The 21,384-nt window shown below is 42.5% G+C and overlaps 1 protein-coding gene across 6 annotated transcripts in view; it reads left to right on the forward strand.

Moving 5' to 3' along the window:
* The window catches only part of MYO10 (myosin X), a 258,499-nt gene that overhangs the window by 137,101 nt on the left and 100,014 nt on the right, over nucleotides 1-21,384 (forward strand). For all 6 annotated transcript variants that reach the window (XM_055554772.1, XM_055554774.1, XM_055554773.1 and 3 more), the window contains 5 exons: nucleotides 8,555-8,689; nucleotides 10,511-10,635; nucleotides 11,303-11,316; nucleotides 11,433-11,517; nucleotides 12,501-12,604. In XM_055554772.1, coding sequence (XP_055410747.1) covers nucleotides 8,555-8,689; nucleotides 10,511-10,635; nucleotides 11,303-11,316; nucleotides 11,433-11,517; nucleotides 12,501-12,604 — 463 coding nt within the window. The remainder of the gene's footprint in view (nucleotides 1-8,554; nucleotides 8,690-10,510; nucleotides 10,636-11,302; nucleotides 11,317-11,432; nucleotides 11,518-12,500; nucleotides 12,605-21,384) is intronic.

Below are 21,384 nucleotides of genomic sequence, written 5' to 3' on the forward strand. Positions count from 1 at the left end.
GCTTTAGGACCTCTGCTTGCTTTGCGAAAAGTTTTTTTTTTTTTTTTTTTCAAAATAGTAGTGATTTCTTCTTAACAGAAGAAGAAATCTATAATGCAGGAGATGTGGGTTCGATCCCTGAGTCAGAAATAACCCCCGGAGAAGGAAATGGCAGCCCACTCCAGTGTTCTTGCCTGGAAAATCCCATGGACAGAGGAGCCTGACCTGCTACAGACCATGGGGCTGCAAAAGAGCCAGACACAACTTAGCGACTACACAACAACAACATGTCTTTTATATTTGGGAATAATACTTGGGTTCTCAGTCTTTTTTTTTTTTTTAATTCTAGTGGTATATTTAGAAATCTTTGAATTGGAATAGTGAACAAAGCTTGCATCCTGGATTAAAAAGTCACTAACCAGAATAAGGCATGGGGCATGCCTTGAGCTCATATCATATGGAAGGTTACCTTGTTAGACTTTTAGGATTAAAAAAAACAAAAGTACCCAACCACTGCCCTTTACAAACTTCTGCTCTAATGGGAAGAAACTGACGTAAACATGTAATTTCAGTACAGCCTGCCAGTGCTGTCTGAGAAACGTGTACGTGGTTGCTCAGGGAAGATGACGGTAGATGCTCAAGAAGGAACTGAGAAAATATATCACAGAGGAAGGGCTGTGTGGCTATGAGCCCAAGAGTCTGTGGGAACACAGCAGGCGCAGAGCGGGGGAAGGGTCCAGAAGCATTTGAAAAAATTGGAAGAACAAGTGCAAGTAGCTCAGTTGTGTCTGACTCTTTGCGACCCCTTGGACTGTACAGTCCATGGAATTCTCCAGGCCAGAATACTGGAGTGGGTAGCCTTTCCCTTCTCCAGGGAATCTTCCCAACCCAGGGATCGAACCCAGGTCTCCCACGTTGCAGGCAGATGCTTTACCAGCTGAGCCACCAGGGAGGCCCTGGAAGAACAAGGATCAGCAAATGGAAAGCATGCCTGTAAAGTGTGGGATTTACTAATAAGGACATGTAGGAACCAGGCTTGGTTGGAAAGGCAAAGACGGTGCACGGCTGTTCATTGAGAAAGATAAGACGTTGTGGGGAAGCTGAGGCTGGGAGCTGTGGAGTGGCTTGCCAAGGAGACTGGGAACTGTTTTCTCCTTGTGTTAGTTTCAGAGCAGAGTCCTACTTCCTGCTGCAGGGTCACACCTTAAGGGCTTTGTCCTGCTTGCTAAGACCTGCCGACTGTATCTTCTAGGCAGTAGAGAAGTGTCCAAAGTTGTCTTAGTCAGCAGTGGAGTGATCCATGTGTGCTCTGAGAAAATCACACGAATCAGGACAATTTGATTCATGGGATGGAGAATGGTTGTCAGGTGTCCGCAGAGGTAGCCTCGCAGTTCAGTCGTTCAGTCGTGTCCGACTCTTTGCGACCTCATGAACTGCAGCACGCCAGGCCTCCCTGTCCATCACCAACTGCCGGAGTCCACCCAAACCCATGTCCACTGAGTCGGTGATGCCATCCAACCGTCTCATCCTCTATCGTCCCCTTCTCCTGCCCTCAATCTTTCCCAGCATCAGGGTCTTTTCAAATGAGTCAGCTCTTCGCATCAAGTGGCCAAAGTATTGGAGTTTCAGCTTCAACATCTAGAGATAGACTCTAGAGGGTCATATTTTCTCTAAAGAGGACCTATTTTTGGCTCAGTGAGCCTGATCATTTCTGTTACCACTACTCTACTCTGCCCTTAGAGTGCGGAAGTGCTTGCAGACAGAGCGCGTGTGAAATGCCAGGCTGTGTTCCAATAAAACTTTATTTATAAAAATAGAAGGGCAGATCTGGAGGCCTCAGTTGGCCGACATGTGCGCTGGAGGGGAGACTGCGGGTGGATAAAGAGCCCTGTTCACAGCAGAGTCGCCTTCCTTCAGGTGTGTTTTGATCCCTCCTCCCTGATTTCCTGGGGACTTCTCCACCTTTGAGCCTCCCTGCCCCCGGTTCTTGGATCTCTCCTTTTCTACTGGGCCATTGGCTTTATTACCCAACAATTTCTAGTATCTTTTACAGGATACTTGAACTTTTTTGCCTGGGCACTCAGACGGTAAATAATCTGCCTGCAATGCAGGAGACCAGGGCTCTATCCCTGGGTCAGGAAGATCCCCTGGAGAGAAGGGAATGGCAACCCACTCCAGTATTCTTGCCTGGGGAATCCCATGGACGGAGGAGCCTGGCGGGCTACAGTCCATGTGTTTGCAAAGAGTCAGACATGACTGAGCGACTAACACACTTACTTATTTTCTTTATTTTTGAAATAAGAAAAGATAAAAGATCGTCTTTGGCTCCGCAGCCGCTTCCACACACTGCCCCGCCCTCCTCCAAGCTCCTCCACCATTCTGGACTCTTCCTTGTTCTCTTGGCTCATCTTCCTCAGCTTCTGCCAGCCTGCCTTTCCTTCTGTGCATCTCCCTGCCTCCCCAGACTTCAGGGCTCCCCTGCCAGCTTCTCTGTGTCCCACCCATGTGTCCACTGCCCCCAGGGCATCGTCACGAAGGTCTCTTTTGGGCATCTCAAGGGTGACCCCTCCTCAGTTCACTCTAATTTTCTCCCAGAAAATCGGTGTCCCTCCTATCATGCTTCTTGTTCTTAGCAAGGTCTCAAGCTGGAGATCAGGACATTGGTCTTGGGTCTGTGAGTCACCCCGCCCCCAACATGAAGGTCAGATTACCTTCAGTCAGTTGTACCGATCTCATATGTACAGTTCAGTGATGATTGACAAAGATGCCCAGCTGTGTTACTAGCGTCCAGGTCATCACACTGGCTGGGAAACTCCCTGGACACTCCCAATTCATTCCCCCACCTCCCTGTCACCAAGCACCCAGACCAGGACCCCAGCCATCCCCTCCCTCCTCTGGGGACCTCTGGCTTTCCCCTCTGCTCCCCCTCTCCTTATCCTCTGCCCTCATTCCCTGACTTCCTTTCTCATGTCTCTCCATCCATCCATCCTCAATCCATTCTCCACACCGAGTGATTCGTTAGAACCTTGAACCTGATCATGACATCCTTCTGCTTAAAAACTATTCTTGAAACTTTGCATTCTGCCTACAAAAAGTTCTCAGAACTTCTAATATGGTCTCCCAGGCCCCATATCAATGCCGTAGTTATTTTTCATTCCCTTTTTTAAATTTTCACTATTTATAAAGTTTTTTTTTTTTTTTTTTTTTAACAGCATCAACTCATTTTGGCTTATCTGGCCACACGTGTTTTCTCTGAAGCCCGTGTTTGTGTTTGTGGTCACATTGGCGCCAGGGGTTAGGGCTGTAATCGTCAGGGGCTAATGAGACAAATGCAGGACTGGATATGTCAGTGATGTGTTCGCTGTCAGTGAAGGGGAATTAACAGCGTGATTGCTGTGCAAGTGACTGTTTTATCGGGGCTAGAATAGAGGAGCTAAGGTGGAATACGTGACTCATCGCAGTGCCTGTGGTCAAAGAGGCCGCCAGGCTCATGGGGAAGCAGTGGGCAGTCGCGGTTCAAAGAGCGCTTCAGTTTTAGCAAAGCAACATTAACCAGGGGGTTAAGGTAGTCTTGTTAATCTAGATTTTATAGGTATGATAGTTTATGAGTCTAACATTTATTTTGGCTCCATAGTTCTGTGGTGCACTAAGCAAAGCAGGATATATTTAGTTATATCCTTAGAATGCCATAATATAGATGCTGTCTGTCGCATAGCATGTGTTATCAAGTTCCCCAAGTAAGTAACTCATTTCTGTCACTGTCCACCACCAAACAGCATCAGATCCCACAGGTTAACAGCTTGGTCCTCCGAGACTGCCTCCCCCTCTACATCAGACGCTGGTCATGTGGTCACCTGTGCTTCTGACCCAGCAGCTCTAGGTTGGAGCTTCCGATGACCCCCTCCTTGGGTTTGATTAATTTGCTAGAGCAAAAACATTGTTTTTCTAGAGCAGCTCACAGAACTCAAACCTTTTAGTTACTCGATTATCAGTTACAGTAAGTCCCTTATGTAGGAATGAGTTCTGTTTCAAGAGCACATTCGTTAAGTCCAATTAAGTCCAACAGAGTTAGCCTAGGTATGCAACTAATGCAATCAGGAATAATAATGTGTGCATGCATGCTAAGGCGCTTCACTTGTGTCCAGCTTTGCAACCCTATGGACTGTAACTCTCCAGGCTCCTCTGTCCTCAGGATTCTCCAGGCAAGAATACTGGAGTGAGTTGCCAAGCCCACTTCCCAGGGGATCTTCCTGACCCAGGATGGAAACTGCATCCCTTATGTCTCCTGCATTGGCAGGCGGATTCTTGACCCCTAGCATTGTCTGGTGAGCGCGCGTACACGCGCACACACACACGCACATACCCAACTCACACAATCAGCTATGTAGTACTGTCCTGTAATAGGTTTATAATACTTTTCACACAAATAATACATGAAAAACCACACAGAAAACACATGAATGTACACAGTACTTTGAGGAGTACAGTGGTACAGTGCAACAGCTGGCGAACAGGGGCACGTTTGCAGCTTTGAAGTTTCGTGGAGGCGGGGAGTCACTGTATTATAGAGGGATGTGTTTAACTCAGGAACAGCAGATGGAAGAGGGGATATACAGCAGGGTGTGGGGAAGCGGGAGGAGTTCCCGCCCCCTCTGGGGAGCCACTCTCCACCTCCATGTGTGCCCCAGCCCAGAACCTCTCCAAACCCATCCTTTTGGATTTTATGAAGGATTCATTCCATAGTGTGATGGATTGACTAACCCATTAGCCATGAAAGTCCATCACCAGCCTCTCCCCCTCTCTTCTATGGAAAAGAACCAGTTCCATACTTGCCTGGAAAACAGTGGCCTCTCGGTGGGACCCCAGTCCCCCTTCCCTTCTCCACTGGCTCTGTGGGCATCTCCCCCCCCTGCTAAGGCTCCAAACCCTCCCCTCCTCATCCTTCAGGTTTCCCCCAGCTCACTTTTGTGCATGTCTCTGCATTTCAGTCCAAATGTCATTTCCCGGGAAAGGTCTTTGCTGAACCTTTACTCTCCACCTAAATTATGATTCCTCCTGTCTCCTGAGGTTCATACTTGACAGCATTAGCCATAATTTGTGGCTCTTTATCTCCTGCTGCTGCTGGGTCATAAATACCATCTGTGGCCGTTTCCTCCAGACTGTCTTCCCAGCCCTTAGTGAAGCCTGCTGCATCACGGAAGAAGTTCCTGCAGAGATGCTCTTTGTCCATTGCTTCAACATATTGAAATATTGGCATATTTCTGAGTTTTGACAATTTGTGAGTCATTTATATTTATTCTTTGCCTTGTTCATGGCACACTTCCCCAGCCCGCTATATATGTCCCCTTTGTAATCTGGTGCAGTCCTAATCTGAATTAGGTGAAAGGGCTTTTGAGAATAGTTGTTCCCAGCCATGACTTCTTAGTAAAATCACCTGGAAATTTGTTTAAAAGAAAAGAAAAGAAAAAATTACTGATTAAGTTCTATCCTTACAGGTTCAAATTAGGAACACAGCAGGTAGTTCTCATGTACAGCCAAGTTTGAGAATTACTGTTGTGCAAATCTGAGTTCCTTTTTTGTTTTTAAGTTTTACTTTATGGATCAATGATGTGCCTAAATAGGTTGTGTGCTGTGTTAGGTCACATCAGTCGTGTCCAACTCGTTGGGACCCCATGGACTGTAGCTCACCAGGCTCCTCTGTCCATGGGATTCCCCAGGCAAGAATACTGGAGTGGGTTGCCATGCCCTCCTCCATGGGATCTCCCCGACCCAGGAGCTGAACCCCCATCTCTTATGTCTCCTGCATTGGCAGGCGGGTTCTTTGCCTCTAGTGCCACCGGAGAACCTATACCATTTTTCGAGGTGGGGATGGATGGGGATTGACGTATGGGCACTGCCATGTGTAAAACAGACAGCTAGTGGGAACCTTCTTGTAGCACGGGGAGCTCAGCTCAGTGCTCTGTGATGACCTAAAGGGATGGGGCGGGGTGGGAGTGAGACAGATGGCCAAGAGGGAGGGGGTGTGTATACACATAACTGATTCACTTTGTTCCCACAGCATTGTGAAGCAGCGATACCCCAAATTTTTAAAAGAGATGTACTTACAGAAGATGCTTGAAAAAAATTTGATACAGTGAGAAAAGATATGGGCTGACGCCTAGAGATAGATCAGTATCCTAGGCTGGTGAAGGACAGTGCAAGTTTTGGGTTTTCTTCTCCTTGATGAGTCTTTGCCCTCCACCTCAAAGAGCCTCTTCTCCACGGCTCTATGGTTACCGTGTTCATCACGGTAGGTTCGTTGCCGTGCTGATTGCTGTAACGGGGGCTTGCCTGGAGAATTCCATGGACTGTATGGTCCACGGGGTTGCAAAGAGTCGGACATGACTGAAGAACTTTCACAGCCCCGTGTGGGAAGGTGAGACCTCTGACTTTGTTGTACCCATCAGTTTGTTGTGGAGATTTGCCATCCTGAGGGCACCCAGATGCCAGGCTGGTAAGATAGGAAGCCCAGAGGACCTTGAGGGGGTTTAGCCACCGGACGTGGAAATAACATACACCCCTCTGGCTCAGTTTAGCTGCTGTGTTGTTCAATTGGCCACGTTCATTCCTGGTTACTGTTCACTGTCCTTCATACAAGGGAGGTTGACATGCCAGCCCCCTCTGTGTGCTGGAAGATACAGAGATGGGTTTGGGGACCGTGTAAAACAATATTTCTGTTTCATACATTGTAACTAGAGAAGTTGTCACTTTCAGTTTTGTTTTAACAAAACTTAACTGCTAGGGAGATGGTATATGTATTTTTAAATATCAAGAATTATTTAAATTTTCTTCCTGCAACTTTCTCTTACTTTCTGCTATCCTTCCTGCTAAATGCCTCCGGTGAGCCAGCTCCTGGGCTTGGCTGGTACCAGAGATGCAGAGATGAACGTGCAGCCCCACATTGGGGAGGTTCTGGTTGCCGATAACAGAAAAGGTGACGTGAATTGGTGTCACTTGTGTGGGCCTTTATCATCTCAGGCAGCAAGGCAGGGCGGGGTCAGGGCTGTGGGTTCAGTCACTCCCACTGGGTGCTTCTCTGATTATCTTGGCTTTTGCTTTCCGATCTCAAGAAAGGTGTGGCTTCCCAGGTATTTGTCATCTGTAGTCAGGGGGACACTCTGCTTGGTCTTGTGTGTGTGTGCATACCCCACCCACCCACACACCGCATGCACATGCACGTCTCCCCAGAAGCCCTCAGCATGCTTCACTTTAAGTCTCTTTGGCTGGAATCCTGAGTCTTTCCCATGACCAACCACCCTATTACCTGCAGAGGGAATGGAGTTACAGTGATTGGCCTTGATCAATGGATATTCCCCAGGGCCTGCAGTATCCAGCCGGGCATGGATGGTGTCATCTCTGAGTCATTTCCTCTCCTTTATTACATGCACTTAATCATCCGTGGTGTTTTCTGCAGAATTCCTTGTTCACAACCTCCCAGCTCTCGACACTCAGTGGGGACTGCTTCTTTAGAACTTGTTGGGACCACGTGTGTTTATCTCACCCCTTGAGCAGTTGTGAGCCTGTTACCCCACGATGGTGTTGGTGTTTGTGTGCTGTTCTGTGATTGCTTTGCTTTTCTCATAAGTTCTCTGTCTTTTTACTACTCCTTGGACGCAAACAGACCTGCTCTTCAATTCGGATCCCGACACTTAGCCACTGCCCACCTCATGGTATTATTACAAGAATAAAAATGAATAAAAATGCCTAAGTGTGGGTCGAGCACCTTCGGGCTCATTGCTTTGTTCCCTCGATATTTATGAAAGATTGCATTTTTATTCATGTTTACCAGAAAGATACCATCAATGTGCTCATTCGTATACTTAATATTTACTTGCTTACCAGAAAGATATCATTAATGTGCTCATTCATATAGTTAATGCTTATTAAGTGCTGGCCACCAGCGAGGACAGTTCAGTGAACAAAACCCCTATTTCGGCCTCTGCAGAGCTTGCTGTGCTGTGTGCTTATTCGCTCAGTTGTGTCCGACACTTTGCGACCCCATTGGCTGTAGCCCGCCAGGCTGCTCTGTCCTTGGGGATTCTCCAGGCAAGAATACTGGAGTGGGTTGCCATGCCCTCCTCCAGGAGATCTTCCCAACCCAGGAATCGAACCCACGTCTCTAACATCTCTTGCATTGGCGGGCAGGTTCTTTATCACCAGTGCCATCTGAAAAGCCCCAAATGAAGCCATTCCCTTCTCCAGGGATCTTCCTGACCCAGGGATTGAACCCATGTCTCCCACATTGCATGTGCATTCTTTACCAACTGAGCTACCAGGGAATTGAAAGGCACCGTCCGTCTTATTACCTGAGCTTAGTCAAAGAGGAGGCTTCTGTTTAGTGGGAGGCATTGGCAACACCTAGGCCATGTGGCTAGCAGGAGGAGGGACCCTCACTTCCCTGTAACTCAGCACTTGAGTCTCTTTCCCACTGTTCAACAGTTGTTCTGTGGACACATTGGAGTGACTCCGGCCAAGTTGGTTTTTCTTTATTTATTTTTTTCACTAGAAGTATAAACTTCTCCATTTTATCTTCCAGTGGTGAAAGTGGTGCAGGGAAAACTGAGAGCACAAAGCTGATCCTCAAGTTTTTATCAGCCATCAGTCAGCAGTCTGTGGACTTGTCCTCGAAGGAGAAGACCTCGTCTGTCGAGCAAGCCATTCTTGAGAGCAGGTATTTTTCCATCGTGTTTCTTGTTCCAGCGAACAGGATCCACTGTGCTCACTGTACGACTTATTTAAGGAAGCAGCTGAAACTCGGGGTTCTTCTGCTCTGTTTCTTGATGTGGCTTTCATGATCACTCAAGGAGAAGGCTCTACACGCAGGTGGAGATTTCCGGTGACCTGACCCTCCATTGCTGGGCCAGGTTTGAGCAAAGGAGTGAGGAACGTTCAGAGCTGCCTCCTACTGGGCAGCTCCTGATGGCTGTTTGGAGGCCTTGTTATCAGCAGAAATTTCAGCCTCTATCCAGCACATCGCAGAGAGCTTAGCGGTCAACTCTTGGGAGGCGTCTTGTGAGCAGAATGGTATTGTGTAGCCTCTTCACCAGGGGCTTCCCTGGTGACTCAGGTGGTAAAGAATCTGCCCTTAATGCAGGAGACCCAGATTCAATCCCTGGGTCAGGAAGATCCTCTGGAGAAGGAAGTGGCAACCCACTCTAGTTTTATTGCCTGGGAAATCCCATGGACGGAGGAGCCTGGTGGGCTACAGTCCATAGGGTCGCAGAGTCGGGCGTGACTGAGCAACTTCCACCTCACTTCAATCTCAGGTGGCAAAACAGTTCAGCATCAATGGCAATTACCTCAGAGCTTGAAAGAGAGCCTTGGTACAGTGCTCTCTGAAATTCTAATTAAAATGTGTAATTGCTTCATGTCTGATTGGTGCCTTTTAAGGTCCTAGAACCCATCAGTTCAGTTCAGTCGCTCAGTCGTGTCCGACTCTTTGCGACCCCATGAATCGCAGCACACCAGGCCTCCCTGTCCATCACCAACTCCCGGAGTTCACTCAAACTCACGTCCATTGAGTCAGTGATGCCATCCAACCATCTCATCCTAGAACCCATAGAGACTTTATATGTCCTGTTATTTAAAAATTAGTCCAGAAGTCAGCTGACTCCAGCCTGACATCTGTATCCTGCAGCCTATTTTGGTTTGCCTTTTTAGACTTCAAAATTTATTTTTAAAATTGTGCTAAAGTATACATAACAAAATGTATAACTTTAAATATTTTTCGATTTACAGCTTAGTAGCATTAAGTGCATTCATGTTGTGCAGCCATCACCGCCAGTCTTTCTCTGGGCCATTTTCATTTTCCTCCTGCAGCCTGGTTTTATAAATAAAACTTTATGGAAACACAGACACACTCATTTGCTATCTTGTCTATAGTTGCTTTTGTACTCTAGTGGCAGAGCTGAGTAATTGCATCAGAGACCACATGGCCCACAAAGCCAAAAAGAATTTATTATCCAATCCTTTACAGCAAAAGATGGCTGACCCCTGACCTAGTCTGACCGCAGACCTAGTCTGACCACATTTTACAGCTGGAGGAGACCCAAGGAAGTTAAATGAGCTCCCCTGGGACATACAACAAATGAGTGAAATTTCCAGGATTGGGGAATTTTTCAGTTCCTAGAGTTCATGTGGGTTTGTGTGTGTGCGCGTGTGTGTGCACGTGCAACCCTTGACTTGCGTAAATAAACTAATTTGGGTGAGGACCAGCCCGCATGGCCTCCTTGATGCTTGGTAGCATCCTTTGGCCACACAACCAGCTGCAAGCTCTCCCCCTCGGGATGGACACGCATTATAAACCCATTTCAGCAAGTGCTGGGAAATCTGGCCCTTCTATAAATAAACATAATTGCTGTAGGGCCCTTTGCTTTCAGATTTCTCCTGCACTTGTCTATTTTGCCATTGGTGAGGACTGTTGTTAATTACATGGACTCTGATTGCCTATCATTGTTGTCCTGGTTTTTTTTTTTTTTTTTTTTTTTTGCAGCCCCATCATGGAAGCCTTTGGCAATGCCAAGACTGTGTACAACAATAACTCCAGTCGCTTCGGGAAGTTTGTTCAGCTGAACATCGGCCAGAAGGGAAACATCCAGGGCGGGAGAATTGTAGATTGTATCCTGTTTCATTTGGCTTTTGTGTATTAGTGTTTGACTCTATAGTAGAAACTCTTCTTTGCTTTTTCTTAAAACAGACATAGAATATGAAACATTCATTTCTGGTTCTATCTCATTACTGCTCCTGTTTTACTCTGCTTGACCTGTTAATTATCCTAGGAAATAAGGGGCCCTCTTTCTTTTGGGAATCTCTGATTTCATGTCCCTAATCTGAAAATTTGGACTCCTCATTAAATATCATAGGCTTCCCTGGTGGTTCAGATGGCAAAGAATCTGCCTGCAGTGCAGGAGACTGGGTTGGGAAGATCCCCTGGGGAAGGGAATGGCTTCCCACTCCAGTATTCTTTCCTGGAAAATTCCATGGACAGAGGAGCCTGGGGGGCTACAGTCCATGAGGTCCCAAAGAGTCTGACATGACTGAGCAACTAGTTGTTTGAAATAATCAGTTGTTTCAAATAGCTCGATGCCTTCTAGTGCACATGTATCCCGTTTGAAGTTGGATTTTGATGTAATAGTCTGTTTTGTTTGCTTATCTTTCGGCACTGGAAGTCCGAGACACAAAGAATTGTAATTATTTGGGTAACAAAAAGTAGAAAACTAAGGACTAATGGAGCATCCTGTATCCTTGTTTTGTTCCTTGACTTGCCATTGCTTTTCACATGAAGATTTATTAGAAAAAGTAAGCAAGCATGATTTAATTCACATTATCTTTAACAGTTTTCAGCAATTACTAGTTCTTGGTCATTAATCAGAGGAAACATCTCTGAATAGAAATCTGACTTCTTCTCTTCACAGAACCGAGTAGTAAGGCAAAACCCTGGGGAAAGGAATTATCACATATTCTATGCGCTGCTGGCAGGGCTAGGACATGAAGAGAGAGGTGAGTGATGGAGCCGCTTGCAGAGACATTTCCCTTTACAACCCATCTGTGAAAGAGAAGACTGGACTTTGTTGGGCTTCCACCATTTGAAACGAAATGTGCGAGATGATCAAAGATGCTGAGTGCGTGTAGAGCCAGATGCCGTAGAGCGAAAATCATCAGTAGAGAAAGCTTGAGTTTTTTTGATATGTTGTGGCATCTTAGTTCTTTTCTGATTTAAAGTATATTTGTGAAAAATATATAATGTATCACAGCTGGCTTTACTTTTAAATCATACCCTAATAAAGCAAATTTCTAAACATTTGATTTTAAAAAAAAAAACAACAACAATCAACACAGGATCCTCATCAGTTACTTTTTTCAGTAGTGTTTTCTTCCATCCCTTCTAATCTGATAATTTTATTTTCCCTAGATGATGATGAAGAGAGAATGTTTTAATCTTTTCTTACTTTTTTATTTGTTAGATTATGAAAGTATGATAACACATTTACAGGAGACTTGGAAAATATAGAACAAAGTTACATATAATTTCAGTATATATTGCAATTATGTAAGTAGATAAATTATGATTTTTAGTTGGAGTTTCAGTATCAAACTCTCGGAAATTAATAGAATGAATATACAGAAAAGTAGAAGGATATAGTAGACCTGAAAAGCAGCATGAACCAATTCAACATAATTAAGATTTGTACAATTTTCACACAACAGTAGGATACAAATTCTATTCAAGTTTCCATAGACTATAAACTAGGAGACACAAGAGCACATCCAGGGACATAAAACAAGGTACAAAAATTTCATGGTCTAAAGGTATTGAAATCATACAGTCTGAGAACATTTTAATCTTATTAGTGAACTATTACAAGCATAGAATTATTTTCCAAACTTTAAAAAATAAAGTTGCAAAGTGGAAACTCTTTTGAGTTCTGTCTTATCCTGGCCAGTCAAGTACTGATGTTATGTTTTTGTTTTTCTTTCTGTAGAAGAATTTTATTTATCTGTGCCAGAAAACTACCACTACTTGAATCAGTCTGGATGTGTAACAGACAGGACAATCAGTGACCAGGAATCCTTTAGGGAAGTAATTGTAAGTTACTTGCCTATCTTCCTTTATAAGGGTGACTCCACCCCCACCCCCACCCCTGCAAAAAAAAAAAAAAAAAAGAATGACTGAAATTGACAACTTTCATTTTCTGTTTCAAAAAAATTTTTAATAATCACATTTGTACTGCTCTGTGAGAATAGGTCCTTTCTTCTTATTCCAAGTCCTGGAAGGGAATCCTCTCTCTTAGAAGATGGGTGAATGTCTGCATTCAGGAGAGATGGGGATTGGCTTGGAATAGTGTTCAGAAAAATGAAACAAAAGAAAAATCACAGGTGTGGTACTGTAGTAAGCAGATCATCTGTTTCAGGGCTTACAATTAAAAATGGTTTTAAGTAATTGATTCCACAGTTCAAAAGAAATCTGTCGACGGTTAGACCAGGTGACTGTTGGGTCTCATCCTGTTCTCATAGCCTGATTCTGGTAAATGATTCTTACTGCACAAACAGTGGTCATCTTAAGACACTTTGGTGTGGACCCCTGCTGTATCCTGCAGTTCTTAAATACCCCAAGGATGCATTTAGGAAGCCTGGCCATGGTTGAGTGTGGCCAGTAGATTTCATCAGTGTGGTCTGTTCCTCTGCTCCTTCAGCAGTTGGAGTCTGTAGAGTTCATTCATAAATGGAGCTAACACTGATTGAGTGCTTACTATGAGGACTTAACCATCCCTCTGCTTCTAACAACCCTGTGAGGGTAGAAATATGGTTGTCTATATTCTGTGACTCAGAGAGGTTGGTGACCAGCCTAACCACACACAGCACCTAACAGAACCAGTATCTAGACAGTCTTAACTTCAAATCCTAGACTCTAACCAGGAGGCAGGTAGGTAGCCCCTGATTTCCGTGCACCTAGATTTGTCTTTCTAGTTGTCAACAACTCGGTTCCGTATCGCTGTTTGCTCTTCTAGACTGTTCATGAGAATACCTTCTGGAATGGAATCAAAGTATATTTTTAAGTGGATATATATCACGCGTCATTTCCCGATGTCTAATGTATGTGCCCTTAAACTGAAATGAAAATAAAAGCAGACTAGGCTTATAGTATTATGATCACCTTTGCTTCAGCCTTCCTTTTAAAGATGTCACATTCTGCCACGTGTAACGCAAAGAGATGTCTTTGTCATCTCTCCTTCCTTCAACCTGTTAACCAAAAAACCTCTGCTAACAGCACCGTTGCCATATATCTACCCAAGGCAGTACAGGATTTGGCCCTGCTAATTGAATTTTATGAAATGTTTAAGTATTTATTTAAAATTTTCTCTCAATTTTCTTTTGATGCCCGAGACTTCTTTCACTACTCGAGCTTCCTCCATTCACTTTGTGCTAGAAAGTGGATGTTTGCAGTGAGAGACTCCTTGTTATCCAGGTAACAGTGTTGCTGCAGGCCCACACTGAGCGGCTCACTGGCTGCCAGGGTGCGGGGGCAGCGAGGCCCTTCTTAGTCCTGGGAGTGCCCCGGGAAGGTAGTCTGATGGCTTCCTATGGGGGCATCGTTTTCTGATTCAAAACTGTGTGCTGCTTCTGAAGGCTTCAAGGAAACTTGTGGAGCTTGGCCCTCTTTCAATGATTGCTAGTTTTTATTTTTAAGTTGAAATGATAGGTTTTGGGGATTTGAAATTTGGTCCTGTGATGAAAGGACATGTCATCTTTGGGAAGAAAAGTTTAGATGTGAAATTGACATAATGAATGTACACAACAGACTTAGAGGAATTCTATTTATAGATTCTTAAATATTTGCTTTGCAATTACTTTTTAGTGTTGACCCATCAGAAATGTCAGTGAAGACTTAGCTGGTATTCATTGAAATCAGGAGCATGTAATTTTTGCTCTTATTTAGCCTTCTTCAGGAAGATTGAAGCAATGCAGCCAGAAAAAAAAAAAAAAATAATGTGCTACTTCTCAGAAAGGAGGAAAAAATATTCTTTTCTATAAAAAAGTGAAATTCTCTCCTCCAAAACCTACAAAAATAATCAGTTGGGGGATGGCTCTAATATTTATTATATCTTTAAGATCCATTGTAGCTCGCAAAACCATGTTCATGTATGTTTAACACTAAGGAAAAACTTGTTTATTCTATAAGTGAGGAAAGCATAATACAGCATGATATGATCTTTCGTTTGAAAAGTAAGCTTATATATGTCATGTATGTATAGTATGTATGCAGAAAATATGCTAAAATAATTCAAAAGTGTTATCTCAGAGCAGAATTCTAGGGTTTTATTTTATTCTTTATGATTCTGTTAGAATATTTTTACAATGAATATGTCAGTTTTCATGATTATATGATTATATCACCAAATCATAGTGGCTGGTAGCTCAGTCAGTAAAGAATCCACCTGCAATGTGGGAGACCCAGGTTTAATCCCTGGGTCAGGAAGATCCCCTGGAGAAGGAAATGGTAACCTACTCCAGTATTCTTGCCTGGAGAATTCCATGGTCAGAGGAGCCTGGTGGGCTACAGTCCATGGGATTGCACAGAGTTGACACGACTGAGTGACTAACATTTTATCAAATCATAATTTCTAAAATATAGGACTATAAAGTGTTATATCAGTACCAGCCAACCCATCTTTCTGTCCTGCATAGCGCTCTATAACCAAGAGTGATACAGATGGTTAAAGAGACACTGAACACTTCTGGCTATAAAGTTGATTTTCTGTCTTCAACGTTTTTAAGCATCTGTTGTGTGCCAGGCAGGCACTGTTCTAGCAACAAGGAGACTGTAGTGAGCAAACCATCTATATAATCGCTATATTCTGTTAAATTAGGATGACTGGAACAGATTATGCTGTTGTTTTATCATGTAATTTGTCTCCTATTGTTGTTCGTTTGCTAAGTCATGTCCGACTCTTTGCGATCCCATGGACTGCAGGACGCCAGGCTTCCCGGTCCTTCACTATCTCCCAGAGCCTGCTCAAATTCACGTCCATTCAGTTGGTGATGCTGTCTAACCATCTCATCCTCTGTTGCCCCCTTCTCCTGCCCTCAATCTTTCCCAGCATCAGAGTCTTTTCCAGTGAGTTGTTCTTTGTATCAGGTAGGCAAAGGATTGGAGTTTCAGCTTCAGCATCAGTCTTTCCAATGAATATTCAGGATTGATTTCCTTTAGGATTGACTGGTTTGATCTGCTTTCGGTCCAAGGGACTCTCAGGAGTCTTCTCCAGCACAATTTGGAAGCATCAGTTCTTTGGCACTCAGCCTTCTTTTAATGGTTCAACTTTCACATTCATAGATGACTACTGGAAAAACCATAGCTTTGTCTCAATTTCTTTCCAAAATCAAGTACCATTGAAATTTGTATCTTCCTACTTTTAATTCCATAAAGCTCCTTTTCCCAGAGGTTTCGGGATTGAAGAAAGGGAAGGGACCACATTCTGTTGGGACTCAAGAACATTTGTTTACAGAATGTGTTAAAATGTTAACGGAGAGAAATTATTCCTGTGAATTACATATGAAAATGTCACCTTTGGTATTTTCAGCTACTAAAAAAAGATCATTGTTCTTTTTATCAGCTTTAATGTCAACATACTTTGGCAATAGGACCTTTTAGGAATTTTGCTTATTTCATTGAGAATTTATGTATTTTTAAAATTCTTCATTGATACAACCTGAAATTACTATAAATGTACCTGTAAAGGATCCTGAGCCATTCTTAGGGGATCCAGTTTTTCCTGGGGAGAGACAGTGAACACAGACTAAATTTCATAGTTCTTTGTTTTTTTTTTTCCTTTGTAGTCTTCCATGTTGCACTATAAATTGCTGAGTCAGAATGAAAAACTATTTCAAGAAAATAGTAACAACTAATTTATTTTTATTGCCTGCACTTGACCTACCAGAATGGTAGCTATTGAAATGTGAGGAGGATAACAAGAGTCTTTGAGTGATAATCTCTTTATTCTTTTGACTCCATAAATATTACATGGTAATGGTGTTCATAGCCATCTACCAGGACTGGGGTTTCCTGACCATGTAGGTTTTACTGGGCGTACCCGTGTTTTTAACAGTGTGAACCCATCTACCCCTACGTTCTCTCCTCATCAGTCTGACCTTATAAAGATTTAGAGGGCTCTCGGCCATAAAAAAAGAATGCAATAATGCCATCTGCATCAACATGGATGGACCTGGAGATTGTCATACTGAGTGCAGTAAGTCAGACAGAGGAAGACAAATATCATATGACATCACTTATTTGTGGACTCTAAAAAAAGGTTGCAAATGAACTTATCCACAAAACAGAAAGTATTACAACTGTAGAAAATAAATTTATATTTATTGTCACTGGGGGGGTCGGGGAGAGGGATGAATGGAAAGATTGGGATTGACACATATACACTACTAGGTATAAAATAGGTAAGTGATAAGGACCTACTGTATAGCACAGAGAACCCTACTCAGTACTCTGTAATGGTCTGTATGGGAAAAGAACCCAGGAAAGAGTAGATATATGTATATGCATAATTGATTTGCTGTGCTGTACAGCTGAAACTTAAGACAACATTGTAAATCAACTATGCCCCAGTAGAAATTTTAAAGTAAAAGACTGACTTTATACCTCGATTTTGCCACATTTGAAAACTTCAGTCTCTTTCAATGTTGGAAAATTCGGGAGTGGAAGCTAATTTTATATTATACAATGCTATAATCTCGCCTAATATAAAATTAGATAATAAATTTTCAAAGTATGGATCTTTCACTCATGATTTACTGTGCCCAGACACCTCCCTTCCCACCCCATCTTATTCAATCCATTTATTCACGATTCACCTGAGGACCCTTGGCTTCCTTAGATGGTGCCCCCACCTCACAGCTGAGACCCTGAGTGGATTTACCTTTTGTACCTGAAATTCACTCGTCTTCCCTGTTTGTTTCCACTGTGAAAAGCCTGGCTTCCTTCTGACCTTAGTGGTTGGGATTGTATTATGTATTTGTCATCACTCCCCTCCCACCCCACACTTTCACAATCACCTGTTTTTTATGTGCTTATTAAAGACTTTATTGAAAACATTTTGTATGACTTTGTGCCAGTTTTATAGCTAAATTGCTGTTTCACGCTTCTGAATTGTACTGAGAATTTCCCAGGGTTTTTTTTGTTTTTTTTTTAAGTCTTGAGCCATGTTGTTGAGAAAAGATAATTATAAGGAGGCTTAACAGCATTGTAAATCAACTGTGCTTCAATAAAAATTTTAGAAAAGTCTTAAAGTGGCTACTTTTGCCAAAGGGGTGGAGCTTGCTACTGAAAAGACTGTAAATAGGACAGTGAATGGAGACTTGCTGGCAGGGGTGAGTGGCCACGCCTATGCTGGTTGGTGTTAATTGGTTCCAGCCATTACATTACCCCGTGGCACATGATTGATACTTGTCACCACACTCCTAATTCACTTAGAGTTAAACTTGAGAGTGAAGAAGTCACAAATTGGTTCATACAGAAAGCACATTTTACTCATTGGCTTTCATGTCTCCATATGTAAGCTTTGTATTTTCAGAACTTAACCAAGAATTTTTTTCATGGAGCGTCTTTTGATATTTTTTTATTTTACAGTTTGCAGTTTTCTGCTACTGTGAACTTATTTTTTGAAGACCTTCCTTTTTTTCCTGCAAGTATAGAGGAGATTTTTAGACTTGAAGTATAGTTGATTTATAGTGTGTTAGTTTCTATTGTGCAGCCAAATGATTCAGTTATATATGTGTGCATGTATACAGATTCTTTTTCATAGTTTCCATTATGGCTTATTCTAGAATATTGAAGATAGTTTCCTGTACTATACAATAGGACCTTGTTTATCCATTCTGTATGTAATATTTTGTATCCACTAATGCCAAACTCCCAATCCAGCCCTCTCTTGACTCCTCTCCCCCTTGACAAGTCTGTTCTCTACGGAAGATCTTATTTGTTTAGTGTTATATAAAGTCCAGGCTGGTGAGCTACAATGAAATCTTTTCTCTCTATGGTCATCCTAAGACGAGCTTAGAAAATTTTTATAAATTAGTGTTGAAGAGCTCCTGTGCTACATGAGGAAAACTTTAATAAAAAAAAAAATATATTAACTTTAGCATGGCAGAGATGCTTTATAGTTATTTTGCCAACATCTAAATTGGTCCTTACCACTGTTTTGAAAAGCTTCCCTGCTGGCAGTGATGGTAAAGAATCTGCCTGCAATGCAGGAGACCCGAGTTTGATCCCTGGATCGGGAGGATCCCCTGGAGAAGGAAATGGCAACCGGCTCCAGTATTCTTGCCTGGAGAATTCCATGGACAGACGAGCCTGGTGGGCTATATAGCCCGTGGGGTCGCAAAGCATCAGACACGACTGAGCAACTAACCTTACTACTACTACTGTTTTAAAAGTCTTGAGCATAACAGATATTCTGTATTTCTTAGCCATATTTCTTTGCTTTTAGAATAAATAAATTTGAATAATTACTTTCCCATAGGTTTTTAAAAATTGATGAGCACTTGACCAATAGTTCTTGGCATCAATTTTTGTCTGTACCCATAAAATGATAGTCTTCTCTCTTACTCTGTTAAACAATTCATGGCCTTTTTTTTTTTTTGTAGTCCCTTTTATTAAGTTATAATGTACATATAATAAAATGCCCTCATATAAAGCATATAAAGTGAAATTTGAATTTATGCACTCGTGTACCCACAACCACGATCAAACCGAAGGACAATTCTACACCCTAAAGATTTCTTGTCCCCCTTCCTAGACAATCCCAGACTCCCTAGCCCTAGGAAACTTAGTCTTTTCTAGAGTTTCCTGAAAATGAAATCATACAAAATCTCTTCTCTCTCTGTCTTCTTTCACTCATCCAAACTGCACCTAACAGAATTGTTTCTTTTCACAATGAATAGTATTCCATTGAAGAGGCAGCAATTTATTTATCCATTCACCCATTAATAGACTCAGTTGTTACAGTAAAAACATGTCAACAGTATTAAAAGATGTGAATATAATGTCCATTAGCCTGCCAGCAGTAACATTGCAACTATTTTCAATTTTGTAGATTTTCTTCCCAGCCTGATTTTGTCAAAAAACTAGTTGCACAAATATAATTTAGTACTTTTTGCGTAAAGCTATCATAAATATCATGTTTCTATGTAATGTTGATAATTTCCTTTAAAAACTATATACTGTTCCATAACAAGTTTACTTACTATATTTGACTTGTCTGCTTGTAGAAGAGCTAGGACTTTTTTTTTCTCTGAAAGTGTTGTTAAGATAATGCTGTAGTGAATATTTTACAAAGCTTTCTTTCCTGTCGAGATTTTCTTTGAAACAGATCTTCAGCATTGGAACTTCCTGGTGGTACAGTGGATAAGATTCTGCATTCCCAATGCAGGGGGGCATGGGTTTGATCCCTGCTCAGGGAACTAGGATCCCGCATGCCCCATATGGTAGCTAAAAATAAAAAAATTCCAGCACTGAAATTAAGGGTGATTACATAGGCCACTGACTTTCTAAGGACGTAAAAAGAAAAAAAAAGCATACAACCGAATGGAGAGTAAGTTCCTAGACTTTGCGTTCGTCAGGCCTGACTTTGAATCTTGGTTTTGTAACCCTGAGAAACTTGTGTAACTTCTCTGAACATTGTAAGGTTATGTACCTAGGTGGTCCAGCCCAACGCTGACCCATAATCTTTATACTGACTTACACTACCAGCGGTGAGCCCTGCATAAATACCCCACTTCCTCCCACTTTCTTATTCAGAAAAATTTTTGTTAATTTAATAGAAGTTATCTCATTTTCTTCAATATGCATGTGTTGGATTTCTAGGAAGGAAAAGCATTTCCTCTTACAAAAGGTGCCTATTTTATTTTACTGCATCATGTGTCTCTTAATATAGCTGTTGGTTCCTTGGCTTATGCAGTTTTTTCTTTTAATTTTGTTTTCCTGTTTATTGTTTTTGCCCTTTGTTTCTGGCTTTTTTTTCCTTTCCTCGTAAAGAAATTACTTTTCCTATTTTAAAATCTCCAGTCGCTTCCGCTTGCAGCTTCTGTGGCTTCACAGTGCTGTGTGGCTTCCTCCTTCCCGTTCCAGTGGTCACTGTAGTGATCACGGGTCTGAGTTCTCTTTGTAGGTTCTTTGCATCCATATTGCCAGCAGTTCCGCCCTCTGTTCTGCACGTGTGTGTGCGTGCGTGCATCCGTGTGCGTATGTGTAGAGTAGGAGTGGGAGAGGGTAGCTGGCTCTTTTCCTGACAAGAACATGGCTCCTAAATCCTCAGAGATAATGAGCAAATCTTTGGTCTGATTCAGAAGATGCCTGGCTTCAGTTTAGAAACTTTCTGTGGAACAAAGCCCCTGTTGGTGCTTGTTCTTTTTTATTTTATTTTTTTTCAAATCAGCATTGTGTTAACTTCTATTTAGTATCCAGAGGCCAAAATAAGACCTTAAAAATCCTTTGGAGAAATGGAGAATAGCAGTGTGATGACTGTCAGGGAAGACAAATCTAGATCCGTTCAGTTTTTCCATCAGCATCTTTTACAAAAGGAGCAGAAGTTTCTTCTATTTGTAGAACCCCTGATGGAGAATTTCATTCTACTTATCAGGGTCCCTGCTTCTTTTGACTGTTAAGACAAGTCCCCAAATTAATACTGGAGGAGTCTCATGAAGTATCCCCCACCCCTGACATTTTCTTTTCTTTTTTTTAAAATTAATTAATTTTAATTGGAGGATAATTACTTTATAATATTGTGATGGTTTTTGCCATACATAGACATGAATCAGCCACGGGTGCAGTTGTGTTCCCCCAACCTGAACCTCCCT

Source organism: Bubalus kerabau, chromosome 18 (assembly GCF_029407905.1).
Source record: "Bubalus kerabau isolate K-KA32 ecotype Philippines breed swamp buffalo chromosome 18, PCC_UOA_SB_1v2, whole genome shotgun sequence".
Classification (NCBI taxonomy): Eukaryota; Metazoa; Chordata; class Mammalia; order Artiodactyla; family Bovidae; genus Bubalus; species Bubalus kerabau.